This window comes from Syngnathoides biaculeatus, chromosome 7, assembly GCF_019802595.1.
Source record: "Syngnathoides biaculeatus isolate LvHL_M chromosome 7, ASM1980259v1, whole genome shotgun sequence".
Lineage (NCBI taxonomy): Eukaryota > Metazoa > Chordata > Actinopteri > Syngnathiformes > Syngnathidae > Syngnathoides > Syngnathoides biaculeatus.
Window position 1 is genome coordinate 26,439,980 of NC_084646.1, and position 15,033 is coordinate 26,455,012.

General features: G+C 40.2%; 1 protein-coding gene across 18 annotated transcripts in view; it reads left to right on the plus strand.

Moving 5' to 3' along the window:
• LOC133503106 (discs large homolog 1-like protein) overlaps positions 1–12,466 on the plus strand; it is a 138,137-nt gene extending 125,671 nt beyond the window's left edge. For all 18 annotated transcript variants that reach the window (XM_061824298.1, XM_061824295.1, XM_061824296.1 and 15 more), the window contains 9 exons: positions 988–1,167; positions 2,249–2,312; positions 2,811–2,826; positions 6,822–6,872; positions 8,711–8,812; positions 8,969–9,141; positions 9,282–9,391; positions 10,859–10,950; positions 11,999–12,466. In XM_061824298.1, coding sequence (XP_061680282.1) covers positions 988–1,167; positions 2,249–2,312; positions 2,811–2,826; positions 6,822–6,872; positions 8,711–8,812; positions 8,969–9,141; positions 9,282–9,391; positions 10,859–10,950; positions 11,999–12,105 — 895 coding nt within the window. In that variant the 3' untranslated portion in view covers positions 12,106–12,466. The remainder of the gene's footprint in view (positions 1–987; positions 1,168–2,248; positions 2,313–2,810; positions 2,827–6,821; positions 6,873–8,710; positions 8,813–8,968; positions 9,142–9,281; positions 9,392–10,858; positions 10,951–11,998) is intronic.
• The last annotated feature ends 2,567 nt before the right edge of the window (positions 12,467–15,033 follow it).

Sequence of the window (15,033 nt, forward strand, 5' to 3'; positions counted from 1 at the left end):
CTTTTAAATTACTACACATTTAATAGACTAAAAGTTACATTGACATTGGCCTTAGTTATAAAACAAGCCTCAATCAATATAACATTTAATTAAGTCGTTTTTTTAACAAATCTTGAGCAATGGACTAGGAACGACCTCAATAACCCTTGATTGAGTAGATACTGTAACCTTAACCTTGAGCAACACAAAAACATTAACAACAAACAAAATATTAAATGCATTGTACATTCCATTTTTTTTTTTTTTATATCATCAAGCACACTGTTTAATCTGCCAACTTTTTTTGAAAATTTCAATTTAATGCAGGGCGGCACTTTGGGGCAGCTGTAGATAGTTGTAAGTGTGTCTCTCACAGCTAGTTGCCGTTTTTACATTTTTCCTCCATGGGACTAAACTGTTGTGAATCCCGAGTCCTTCCAGATGAGGTTCTGCAACATCTTGTGATTAATATTTCATCCAAAATCCTTAAAATATATAGGGATTCTAAAATATTGGTAGTCTATATCTACCTCTCTGTCTGTCTCTCTTGATATCCCCTTCGTCGTCTCTGCTCTATTTTATTGATGAGGGCAGTGGGGACTGTAGGGAATGCCTGTTATTTCAGCTCTACTTCCCACTTCCACACACACACTGCTGCCGCATTTTCCCAGGTTGCGTCCCTGCGGACTGGTCTCTGATGGGTCACCAAGATGGAGCATCGTTCAGCCATCCACACACATACACACCAACTGTTGACACACACCATCATTGTGACACACAAGGACAGATGTGTACAACACATCTTGCAGCTGTTGTATTTCTCTCACATTGGTCTCTTTCATGTTCTGTTAAATATTTTTGAAAAAAGTAAGCACTGATGTTTTGGGGCTGAATGTACAGTATGTATTGTATCTCCCATTTCTTCTTTTATAATGTTCAGCAGCTGGTTGTGTAAAACAGTGTCAACCCAAAATAAAAATTTCAAATTTGATTATGTATTCTTTGCAGAGCACTGTTTGACTATGATGGAAGTGGATCAGAGTGCATCCCAAATCAGCCTCTAACCTTCCATTTTGGAGACATCCTACATGTAAGCAGTGCAGGGGAAGAAGAGTGGTGGCCTGCGCGTCACCTCAGCCCCCCACCCCCAAACTGCCCAGAGGTTGGAGTCATTCCCAGCCGTAAAAGGTTGGTTTAAAGTGTATGAAATGTGGCTGTGGGGCAAATGTCAGCGACTTGATGAGTTCCTGGACATCGTGTCCACCTAACTTTCGGTCATCCGGGAGTTATTACATGAGCTGGAAAACCTGAAATTCATTATTGTTGTTTTTTTGATTTTGTTTTTTAGCTCTGGAAGATATAGAACTTCCTCATACAAAATAGTATCGTAATGTGTGAACTTTTTTCACGTGTACAGGAAGTGGCAATGATAGGTAAGGGGGAAGTTAGAAAGGCACTGAACAGAATGGAAAAATGGAAAGACAGTTGGTCCTGATGACATACCATTGGAGGTATGGAAGCAATTTGGAGAGGTGGCTGTGGAGTTTTTGACCAACTTATTCAATAGAATAGTAGCAGGAGAGAAGATGCCAGAAGAATGGTGGAAAAGTGTCCTACTCCCCATTTTTAAGAACAAAGACGATGTTCAGAGCTGTGGAAACTATAAAGGAAGAAAGATGATGAGCCACACAATGAAGTTATGGAAAAGCGCAGGAAAGGCTAGACTCGGGACAGAAGTAAGTATCTGCAAGCAACAGTATGGTTTCATGCCTACAAAGAGTACCACAGATGCACTATTTGCCTTGAGGATGCTTGTGGAAAAATACAGAGAAGGTCAGAAGGAGCTACAGTGTGTCTTTGTGGATCAAGAGAAAGCCTATGAGATTTAGCAGGAGAGGAACTGTGGTACTGCATGCGCAAGTCTGGTGTGGCGGAGAAATATGTTAGAATAGTACAGGACATGTATGAGGGCAGCAGAACAGCGGCTGAGGTGTGCCGTTAGTGTGACAGAAGAATTTAAGGTGGAGGTGGGACTCCATCAGGGATCCGCGCTGAGCCCCTTCCTGTTTGCGGTAGTAATGGATAGGCTGACAGATGAGGTTAGACTGGAATCCCCTTGGACTATGATGTTCGCAGATGATTTTGTGAAGAAGAAAATTTATTTTATGTACTGGAGAAATATCGTGAGCATTCTAATGGAGGATATACAATGTTAAGTCAGATATGTACATTCCTGGCCAAGGTTGATTCTCCTCCTCCTTTTTCACAGGGCAGAGAAAAACGAGAGATCAAGGTTAAAGACAGTCTATTTGACGAAGACTCAGGATAGATCAGTGAGTAACAACTAATCTAAGAGACCTTGTAATTGTAGTGTAATGCTGAATGTCAAAACAGTCATGCGATGCCATCCACCAGTAAAACCATAGCTGTTTTACTCATTCAAACACAAACAAGCTGTGAAATACTGAGACAGAATGGTTGAAGTTCATGAGTGATGCTGTAATTAAAGTGACTTTAACCCCATTTTTTAGACAATAGTGTGATGACAAGCTGTGCCTCCCCGCATTTAACACGAGCTATTGATATCTCTGACATCACCTCTCTTTAACACCACCTCCCTGTTTTCCTCATACCTTGTGTAACAACAGTTGCTTTGTGGAGTGCAACTAATGGAAAAAAAAAATACCACAGCACTTTCCTTTCACTTTGTGTGTGCATGTGTACTTGCAAGAAAAAGAGAGAGAGAGCTGTGTAGGGATTCTTCCGATGTCATTCAGTCATCTGTTGTGATAATCCACTAAGTCTCTTTCTTTCTGTGGTTCTCTATGCAGGGTCAAGATGAAAGGGGTAAGTAAATACTGTACATTAAAAGTGACCCCTGCTGGCCAATGTATTAATTATTCATTCCCAAAATGTTATTTATGGGTTGTTTATTAGTTCACTCGCTATGAACAATAACAAATTACCGAAGATGGATGGACATAATATGTGGTGGACGTTTTCTTTGTTCTGAGTGTGAACTACGGTAATATGGATGTCTGTATTCTATTTGGTGAGGGGGTGGGGGGACTGTGCGTGTGTGTGTGTTTTTCTTGTGTATGTCCATGCCTGCGCAGAGGTCGGTAGAGTACCTAAATATTGTACTCAAGTACTGTTACTTTAGAATAATATGATACAAGTAAAATTAAAAAGTAGTCCTCCAAATAATTGCTTGAGTAACAGTAACTATTCAATGGAGAAAAAGAACTACAAGGGCTGAGCAATTGATGAGTAACATCTTATTAAAAAAAAAATTATTAGCTTGACCATCAAATATGCATATACAGTAAGAGAAAAGAGCCTCAATGTGTTACAAGAACTGCAATTTGCATTTACATGTTGTGGTTGACCTGCTGATTTTATTCCACAGAGCATTTCGTTTTGCAAATGTGCAATTGTTGAAGTTCAAAGCGACATCTTTGTCGGCTGAAATTAGGCTGGTATTTTTAAGCAGACACTGATTCTGTATGTTAACTATGGATTTCTGACATGTTTATTTGAATAAGTCACTTTTGAAAGTATTGCTTCTGAGTGGAGCTACAGGGTGCAGTCATGTAACTGCCTGGCTCCCTTTGTTTGGTCGAGTGGAGTCAAATGTCATGAGTAATTGGATTGGTAAAACAGTCCTGTGGCAAAAGTCTGTCCGATAAAGACGAGTACCTTATTTTCACGACCATAAGGTGCACGGTACTAAAAGGTGCAATCTCAGTTACTTGTGCTATTTCTGTATTTAACACGTACATTAAACTGCAACTGTCATGAAATGGGTGATTTTTGGTATATTATTAGTGAAAAACCCACAGCCAATATGGTCCCATGTGTTTTTTCACCACAAAACATGATTTTGGCGTATACAGCTTTTTGTAACTCCCACCATGAAAATCCTCTCAGGGATTTGTTTTCGAGAAGAAGCAGCAAGTGGCGTACGGGACAGAGGCGCCCCCTAGTGGACTCGTTTGTTTCCATTAATTTTACCTCCGGGAAGGTAGCTCGTTGTTCCTTCGTGTTAGCCAAAATGCTGCCTCATTGCATTGCTGGACCTTGCTTGAACACTCGGGAGAATGGATTTACCCTTCATAGGTTTGCAAGAGACCCGGTTCGTTGTGAAAAATGGATCGCACGGGTGCAGAGGACGAGAGCTTCGTGAGTTCCAAATAACAGGTAGGCAGTAATGTGCAGCGGCTCAAAGTACTGCGGCGGCTTTGAACATAGCCCTAAAAGCAGCATGGCTCGGCTCTAATATATGCCACCACGGTGCAGAAAATCATCCACACCAGCTGAGGCGCCTCGTTCGGCGGTTACTGCTTCTGCGAAGGCTGCGCGTCGGGCTTTGGGGACGGGAGCGGATTTGAAGAACCCAGCTGAGAATACGTCACTCAGCCGCGTGTGCGCATAAAGCGTCCTGGCTCGACTGTGTTGCTCAGTACTGCGGGATCTGTGAAAACCCCCCTTAAAACAGGTCGGCTCGGCTCCGTCATAAGCCACACCGGCTGGCTGGGATGAGCCGTGATGGCTCATCTCCGCCGCGGAAGTGGATCGGACAGGGATGAGGTTTGGCTGTGATCGCATATCATCTGAATATGTCTCGATATAGTAGTGCAATATTGCCCCGAGGGCTCGAAACAATAGTGTAATATTGCCCCGGTAACTTCACTCGGTTGTGTGGTGTTCTCCTTTTCGAAAAGAGCTTCCGTGTCAGACGGGGAGCGTTTGTCTCCCATAGTTAGGGTGCACTGCGTGTTTTCATTTGCAAATGTCCGGGTGACGTCATGAACGGAAGACGCAGCCAATATGGCAACCGCTTGGATATTGTAGAATGACACTTCTGCAACTTTGTGCATGGATGACGCGCTCTCCGCTCACATTTATTTTTTCGTATAGACATTGAAGTGAATAATGTTATATGTATTTTTCATTACAATATCTATTTTACAATGTTTATAGGGATGACACCTGGGCTTTAAGTGCACAGTTATATTGTGAGCAGGGATGGTAAAACATACACTCGCTTAAAGCATACGGTAGCATACTTTAGCATACTTAACTGAAGTATTTAACAATGCAAACAGTGAGTTTGGTTGTACTTTACTGAAATATTTAATCATGTATTTTTGTATCAATCCTCATCCACAAATCCATCAAAATCCTCATCTTCTGGATCCCAAATGAATAGCTGGGCACGTTCTCCATTAAACACGCCAGGTTCCCTCTCGTCATTGTCATTGTCAGTCTCGTTGCCGTGCGTCTCCTCAGATATGATGCTGGCTTTTCCGAACAACAGTGGAAGCAGACACGTTAGCCCAAGCATCCACAATCCATTCACAAATTCTGCTGTAATTCGCTCCGTGCTGCCTCCCAGTCCACCTTTCCTCTATATAAGCAGCGTGTCGGCAGGAAATCCTCCCAGTCAGGAAAGCGGAGTGCTCATCAAAGTCACACAACAACATTTACAGATTTTGGAACTCCGTGCACATATAAGGCGTGACGCGTTAGAAAACACCCCTTTCATTTTGGAGGCAATTTAAGACTTTTAAGTGTGCCTTATGGTCACGAAAATACGATACATAATAGCAAGCAGAATGTAGCTCAGTAGGCTAGAGTAAAGGGGGTGTTTCTGGTGGGTGTTGTATTGAAAAAGTATGTTTCATCAAAACTAACTACTCTGTCAAGTACAATTCTTCAATAAGGTTTCCAAAGTATGTGTAACAGTCTTAATGGAGTAGATGCAGATGTTAGTACCCACCTCTGTGTGAGTGTAGCTGACTCCTGTCTTGTCCTCCCAGAGCTGGTGACCTCTGGCACCAGTGAGAGTGAGAGTACTTCCTGTAAGTCTTGACCCTCTCTTACTGTCCCTCCATCTCTCTGCGACCCCATTCATTCTCCCTTATGGTCATTTATCCTACTGCATTTTCAAGCCTTGTTCTTTGACCTTTACTTTCTTGCTTGTTTGTGTGTGTTCTGGTATGTGTGTGGATCTGGCATGCAGTATGTACGTGACACATGTACTTGCCCATTCGCGGCTCACCGTTCGCAGCCCCGCATGTTCACAGATTTTTTTTTTCTTCCATAACGTACTGTATTTTCATGACCATAAGGTGCACTTAGAAGTCTTAAATTCTATCCAAAATAGGCAGGGCACCCTGTAATGTGGCACACCTTATGTGCACACTGAGTTCCAAAATCTGTCAATGTTGTTTTGTGCTAGCATGTATTTTAGCATGTATGTAAGCTACAACATGATGGCTCTTACAAGGCAGTGAAGAACAATTGGAATTTTACTTTTGTTAGCAGAAGCTTACATTGCTCCACGCACTGACAGTGTATGCAAGTCCTAAGTCAAGATGTTGTTCACGTTCACAGTGTCACGTAGAAACTAAAATGATCACACCCCAGCAAGCAAATAATAAAATAAATAAAACAATGGCTGAAAAAATAATTCACATAAAAATTTTTAAATACTATTTACATCCTGGCAGCATGTTTTGGGGCACTAAGAGTTCCTTTGCAGGTAAGCAGTTTAATATGGTATGCTGTGTAAAAATGATAATAATTTTGATTGAATAATGTACAATAATTACGATTTTTGTGGTGCCCCTGGAGGCCACAGCACCCTCAGCATTTCCCAATATTGCCAAATAGACGAGCCAGCTCTGGACCTAATGTGCATGTGTGTGTTGTGTATCTGTGTGATACTGCGCTTTTCCAGATGCAAGGGGTTTAATCAAAAGTATGGAATGGGTAAGACTGTGTGTTTTTGTCTCTTTGCATTTAAGTTTGTCCCTAACCTGTATGTGTCCAATTAGCTGGCCACGAGGAGACCCTCCTAACCTATCAAGCAGTTATACAGCAGGAAGGTCAGTGATTTGAAGTTATGAACATTAACATTTGATTTTGTTGTATTATTGACACAGAGTAAAGGTAACTTTTTGAAAATGCATAAATGATATTTTGACTGTTTATGAGTTTGAGCTTTTTACAGCTAACCCCACAAATAGATTTGTTGTGGTGTAGTCCTTCGTTATGATGGTATTGACATGTTTTGATGTTACAAAGGTCACACAACTCGTTGTCTGAATGCTCAGTCATTGCTTTTTCTGACAGTTTTTCATGTGGTAGTCTATGCCCTATACTGTATATGCTTCATACAAATAGGTACCTGCAGTTATGACTTGATGACTGCATTAGCATACTTTACTTGACAATAAAATATTCAGATTTCGCTTAATGTTTTCAGTTGGTTATATTACAGCCATTTGCTAAAATCACTTAAATTCATTTTTTCTTTCAATGTACACACAGCACCCATATTGACACAAAAAATGAATTGTAATATAATAAAAAAAAGAAATTCTTTGTATATTCCTCCATATACTACCAAAGTAGTAGTTTCATCAGTGTGTATTTGAACATTCTACTATAGCGCAAGTTCTCCCATTTAGAAATTATGGATGGGTCTTAAATTTTTGTCATAGGTGCATGTCCACTGTGAGAGAGATAATCTAAAAAGAAAAATCCAGAAATCACAATGTATGATTTTTTGTGATTCAGCTGCAAATAAGTATTTGAACACCTGAGAAAACCAATGTTAAGTAGCCTTTGTTTGCAATTACAGAGGTCAAACGTTTCCTGTAGTTGTTCAACAAGTTTGCACAGGCTGCAGGAGGGATTTTGGCCCACTCCTTCACACAGGTCTCTAGATCAGACAGGTCGCTGAGAAACATGGAGTTTCAGCTCCCTCCAAAGATTTTCTATTGGGTTTATGTCTGGAGACTGGTTAGGCCACGCCAAAACCTTGATATGCTTCTTACGGAGCCACTCCTTGGTTTTCCTGGCTGTGTGCTTCGGGTCATTGTCATGTTTAAAGACCCAGCCACGACCCATCTTCAGTGCTCTGACTGAGGGAAAGAGGTTGTTCCCCAAAATCTCACAATACATGACCGCGGTCATCCTCTCCTTCATACAGTCCTGTCCCATGTGCAGAAAAACACCCCCAAAGCCTACATAGTAGGGATGTTGTTCTTGGGATGGAACTCATCGTTCATCTTCCTCCAAACACAGTTAGTAGAATTATGACAAAGAAGTTCCATTTTGGTCTCATCTGGTCTTTCCATCCATCCATCCATCCATCCATTCAACCATCAATTTTCTTTGCCGCTTATCCTCACAAGGGTCGTGGGGAGTGCTGGAGCCTATCCCAACTGTCAACAGGCAGGAGGCGGGGTACGCTGGTATTCTAGCTGATAGACAGGTGTTCAAATACTTATTTACAGCTGTATCACACTAATAAATTGTTAAAAAATATACATTGTGATTTCTGGATTTATCTGTTTAGATTCTCTCTCACATTTGATATGTACCTACGATGAAAATTTCAGACCCCTAAGTGGGAGAACTTGCAGTATAGCAGGGCGATCAAATACTTATTTTTGTCACTGTATATATATATATATATATATATATATATATATATATACAGAGAGAGAGAGAGAGCAGTTCATGCACGAAACCCTCAAACCAAATCTGTCAACGTGTATTGAAATTTCAGCACAGTTTGTGGAGTATCCCACCACATCTCCAGTTTGTGCATCTAGTTCACCTTTCAAATGTTTTTGATAGTTAATGGCAAAGTGCATTTTTGAAATATTTTTATTACAAGTTCTGTTGCGTAATTACATTTGTTTTTATCGCCCAGTGAATTACACAAGACCTGTTATCATGCTTGGACCAATGAAAGATAGAGTCAACGATGACCTCATCTCTGAATTTCCCGACAAATTTGGCTCCTGTGTCCCACGTGAGTGTCCAAACCTCAGGATGGCTTTCAGTAGAAATCTTTATTTAAATGTGCACATTTGAATGACATAGTCATTGATTTGGTTAACCTTTAATTATTTAGCATGTTTTATTGAAGAAACATTTTCAACATATCCTGTACGTGCGTACTCCTTAGATACAACTCGGCCACGGCGTGACTATGAGGTGGATGGTAGAGACTATCACTTTATGGCCTCAAGAGAGCTAATGGAACGTGAGATCCAGGAGCACAAGTTCATCGAGGCAGGACAGTATAACAACCACCTGTATGGAACCAGCGTACAGTCCGTGAGAGAAGTTGCTGAAAAGGTACGACACAAATATGGCACAGAAAATATGGCAAGAGTTGACACAGTACAGAGGGTTGAAGGAAACAAATCCCACCAACTCCTGTAAAAATGTAAAAAAGGAGGAAATATCTCATTCTGCCTGATCTTTGTGTCCCTCAGGGTAAACACTGTATACTGGATGTATCAGGGAACGCTATAAAGCGTCTGCAGCTCGCAGGCCTCTATCCCATCGCCATCTTCATTAGACCACGGAATGTTGAGAACATCCTGTAAGTGAACAAACTGTAAGCATTTGAGTTTGCACTTTTTAGAGCCCAACTAGGCTCCTCCACTAAAGTAAACAAAAAAATAAAGGTAACAACGACAATAGTAATCCAGTAGTACCACCTGTCTGTACAAGTTTTTTTTTTTTTTTTTAAATCAGTTGAATTGTTAAAAAATCCACGTCACATTCACCGTTCACAAAGGTCTTAAATGATTTATTTTGGTCAAAATTCTTTTGTAACACAAAAACCTGGCATTTGAACAGGGGTGGGGATCGTTTTTATGTCAAGTGCAAGCCTTCTTCCTGTTTTTGTAACGTGCCTGGTGAGCCTTCAATATTGTGCTGTTGAACAAGTAGAAACAATGTAGTATAAGACACTGAATTTGCCTTTATTTATTATTTTAATTATTGTTCATTTATATCTGAATTTGCACATTTATATTTTATTTTGTTAGTTTTATTTTATTTGCTCCTCATGCCATGATTTAAAAATATATCAGATGTTACTCACTAGATACTCCGTACTTCAGTAGTTTTTCCACTGAGTACTTTCTCCCCCTTACCTGAGTAATTATTTGGAGGACTAACTTTTAACATTACTTGAGTCATATTATTCTCAAGTACCTGTAACTTTACTTGAGTACATTGAGTTACTCTTCTCACCTCTAGTTGTCAAACATTTTCTGACAAATATCACAATCTGTGCATCGTGATGTCCATGCAGAACACTCACTTTCTGTCACACGACGTCACGATTTCAGGTGACTTCATTTGTTTGCCCTCCCAAGAACTTGAAACATGCAAGTGAATCTGCAGTATAAGAAACTTAAATGTTTTTTAACCTAACCTCTGCTGAAGAAAGACAGACCATTGCTGCAGCATAGCAAGGAGGGTGAATGGACTGTAAGCAACATGAAGCATTAAGCCATGTAGAGCTAAAACACACGAATGTACAACAGAGTTGGACTTTTGGCTCAATTATGTGTCATAAAACCGGTTGAAGTCCTTACATTCATTTTTTAACGTTTTTTTTAGCTATATTTTATAATCATTCTACTGCTATTTTCCTTTATTAAAACGTGCAACCATAAAATTGTGGTGTTTCTCCATTATTGTAAATAGGGAGAGTTCAAGTGATTTGAGTTATGAGTGTGGTCATGCGACAAGTTGAACTCATAAATCAAGAGCTAACTATGATTCGTAGAGAGAGTGAAAAATACAAAATGTTTTATTGTTAATGTCACACATCTATTAGGTTTTATATCGCTTTTCAATCAATCAAAACACTTTGATTGTGCTGTAGAGTACAGTTGGTGACCCAAATTCAATTTGACTGACTGTGGATTAGCACCTTCGACACACTAGTGGGATGTCCATGGGGTTGCTGTCAAGGAGTTTACATGTTATTCCAATGGGAACAGTTGCTTGAAATGAAAATGCTTTACGTTGACAAATACGTGTGTCTTTCCAGAGAAATGAATAAGCGTTTTACTGAGGAGCAGGGAAGGAGATCCTATGACAGAGCTGTCAAACTCGAGCAAGAGTTCACAGAATATTTCACTGGTGAGTCAACATTCGCTAATAAATTATATTTCATGTATTGTTTCACAGTAACGTACTGTAATTATTCATTTCTAATGCAATTTATATATATATATATATATATATATATATATATACACACACAGACAAGTATTTGAACGCCTTGCAATTATGCAAGTTCTTCCACTTTGAAATCATGAAGGGGTCTCAAATTTTCATCTTCGGTGGATGTCCACTTTGAGAGATAATCTAAAAAAAATGGAAATGCATTATTGAACAATGCAGGATGGTTTAACAATTTATTTGTACGTTACTACTGGAAATAAGTATTTCAACAGAGGATGACTGTATTGCAAGATTTTGGGGAACAACCGCCTCCTCTCAGTTAGAGGATTGAAGACGGGTCATGGCTAAATCTTCCAACACGAAGCACACAGCCAGGATAACCAAGGAGCGCCTCTGTAAGAAGCACATCGAGGTTCTGGAGTGGCCGAGCCAGTCTCCAGATCTAAACCCAATAAAAATGTGTTGTTTCTTAGCAACAGCCCAGAAACCTGTCTAATCTAGAGAAGATCTGTGTGGCGGAATGGGCCAAAATCTCTGCTGCAGTGTGCGAAAAACATCTGAAAAACTACAGGAAATGTTTGACCTCAGGAACTGAAAACAAAAGCAACGTAACAAAAATATCACAGGTGTTTAAATATTTATTTGCAGCACAGAAATTCATCATCATTGTGATTCCCAGATTTAATTTTTTTTTTTTTAGGTATTCTCTTACAGTGGACATGCACCAAAGATGAAAATTTCAGACCCCTCCACAATTTCAAAGTGGGAGAACTTGCAAGATTGCAGGGTGTTCAAATACTTACTTTCCTCACTGTATATATTATGTAACTTTTTGAAATGTTATGGGATAATACACTATCATATTGTCATTAAACCGCTTTGTGAATGGGGGGGGGGGGGGGATTGACAGTAACAAAAACAAAACCATGCATTACCTCTTTGGTAGGATTTGGAGGACTATACAAACTAAACTTGAATGTATGTAAATGATTCCTCCCCGCAGCTTTTGTCCACGGCTCATCTCTCGAGGAGGTGTATTCGCAGGTGAAGCAGATAATCGAGGAGCAATCAGGTCCTTACATCTGGGTGGCCACAAAGGAGCGGCTCTGAGTAGACGCCTCTCATAGCTACTCCACGTTTGTACACACCAACTTTGGCAACACATCCCTGCTTTTTTCCTCTCTCCGACGCGCACACCTCCATGTTCTCTCTCTCACACGCACAAACGCAACGCCGGACAGGGCTGAGACTGATCTGGAGATGAGAAACGGCCACACTTCTCGAGGGGGGGAGGAGCAGCTTGTCTTTCCAGCAGCCCATTGGTGGATCTTCCTGCAGCTGAGTTCCTTAATGTTTAAGGACGTGGTTCTAATCAAGAAAACCAGTACCATTATCTAATTGGTTGATTTCGTTGTTGTTCTCACGCTTGTTGTTGATGTTGTTTTCATATTAACAAAGTCTAATTAATGCATTCACATATGGGTTTGTCATGATGATATTGTCACCAAGAAGCAAACTTTTGCACGCGGTAGCTTTAAGAGCATGTTTTGGGGGACAAAGTCTTGATCCTCTTTCCCATTGTCTATTTGTCATGGCATCACTCCACTTTCTATATGGATGGCTCTCTTTTACATTCTTCCTCTGACTTTTCTATCTTTCTCTTTTATCCTACAACTTCCCTGCCAGACTGCCTCAAGTTTTCAATATGAGCTGTTTTAAATGTGCCCTCGCATGTTGGAATGAAGGCCCGAGATAGAAAATATACGGTGTAGTACTGTATAAATACTGTATGTAAATGTAGCAAATGTTATTTTAAAAAAGCAACAATGATTAAGTAGGGTTTATGAGAGACGTCCGTGACATGCAGAATGTCTAAAAAACAAACAAACATGAAATTAGGCTGCTTTAACGTATCCATGATTCATTTTCTGGAGCATGTGTCCTCGCTCAGGTCCTGGGTCAGCAGGAGCCTGTCCCAGCTGACTTTGGCCAAGATGTCGGGTAGACCACGGACCTCACCTGTCAATCACAGGACACGCGTACGGACAAACAACCAGTCACACTCACATTTACGTCTATGGGTGTTTTGGAGTCTTAAATTTCAGTATTTCCCTAATTTAAACGAGACTACAGTGCAGTGACATGTACATTTTTTGCGTGTCTTTATCCCACAAAGATTTCTTTGCCCTTTTGTCTTCTTCCTCTTTATTGGCCAAATTTCTATGGACATCGTATGCCAATATTCCAAGACAATAAAGTAAGATTGCAGTGAGAAGGTACTGTAAACAAAATTCTCTGATGGCCCTTTTTCAAAATAGCCATATTCAGAGGAAGAAATAATACAATTAAATATGGTTTACATGAAATTTGTATTCCAGTCAGCAGTACACACAACAGATACATGATCTTGTGGCCTATACTACTCTGGGAACATATAATGTAGGCCTGTAATGTGAATATAATTCATTTTTTGGACTATGTGGTGTAACGTAAAGCGAGCCGTAATTGGAAAATTCGACCGATTGCATCCAATTTGGCTCTATTTACAGTTAGGGGGGTATTGTATTGTTGTCCGTGTAAACATAAGCAGTGTCTCATTTCTTCCATCTCTCCTCTATGTATTCATAGCATGGTGCACATTTATAAACACCTCATCACTGTTAGGAGTGTCGTTGTCATGTCCCTTCTTACTGTGCTTGCGCTAATGGGGGCTTTTCCTTCAAAGCATATTTCAAAATCATTGAAGGTCCATGACTCCAGTATGGGATTCAGGTTTTTTTCTGTGAATGTCTTGGGGGTCTTGAAAGGTCACTTGGGTCATATGGCGTATTAGTAATATTCCGTGGTTAAAATACAATGATTTTAGCCCAGAAGAACCAAATTGAGTGATTTTTGCCTTTCAGTCACAGAATCCATAAAAAGCGCACGAGACGAACCGCATAAATGACAGTCGCCTCGGTACATCACACTTAATTTGGTGTGGGTTTCATGGCACCCTCCCTTCACAAACCATCTTCCAGACTTGGCAGCGTTCTTGCGTGTAATGTTGAGCCACATATCACGACACACAACAGGAGTGGCAGAAGCCATCATGATGTCACTCACATGTGAGTTCAAAGCTTCAAAGTTGACCATTTCTAACATCTGGTGATTCCTGGGTGTTATTTGTCCACAATAGGAGGGGGATCGTATATACTGTATTCCAGTCAAAAAAAAGCTAGGCAATATGCATAATAAAAGTGTGAGATTATGACACCACAAGGAGGTGTCATTTAGAAATATGCAATTTGTTTTTGTAGTTTTGTGTTGGGAGCGCTGTGTGCCTTGATTGGTGAAGTGTTATGTACTTGGAGCGCTATGGTCACAAATGGGGCTCCTCTCAAATTAGGGGCTTATATCACGTATAAGTACCCAGATGCTTTTTGGAAAAAAACACAGACCGAGATGGACCTCGTCAATGACTTGTTTCCCACACCAAACCCTGAAGCTGACAGGAGCCCAGAGACTCACAGAGACGGCGGTACTGTATTACAGAGAAGTTTTGAAAGCTAAAAGGTTTACCATTTCCTGTAGTATCTGGAGCTAATTTCTATTGATATCCATAATTCATTTTCTCAGAACTGGAGTCTGTTTAATTCCGGCTTTGTGTTTTTAGCAGGAGGTTTTTGTCACTGTCAGAGTTAAGCACTCATGCAAAAAAAAATGTATTTCAGAGATGGTTTTATATATATATATATATATATATATATATATATAGTATAACATATGATGATATTTATCCCTGCGCTAACTGCCTATTTTGGTACAGAAATAAATGTCTTTATTGAGATTTGATGAATTGTCTGTTTTAATTTTGCCAACTCTTAATGTTGAACCTGTGTCCATTAACAGTACATTAAGCTATGAAATGCACTGACTGCAAGCTCAAAGTCAACAACTGCACTGCAGTTCATCCTGAGTGGAACGCGAATAGTGGTTGGTGCTTGGACGCTATAGTCAAAAGATGCCTCACAGCATTGGCACCACCTACAGATGTTG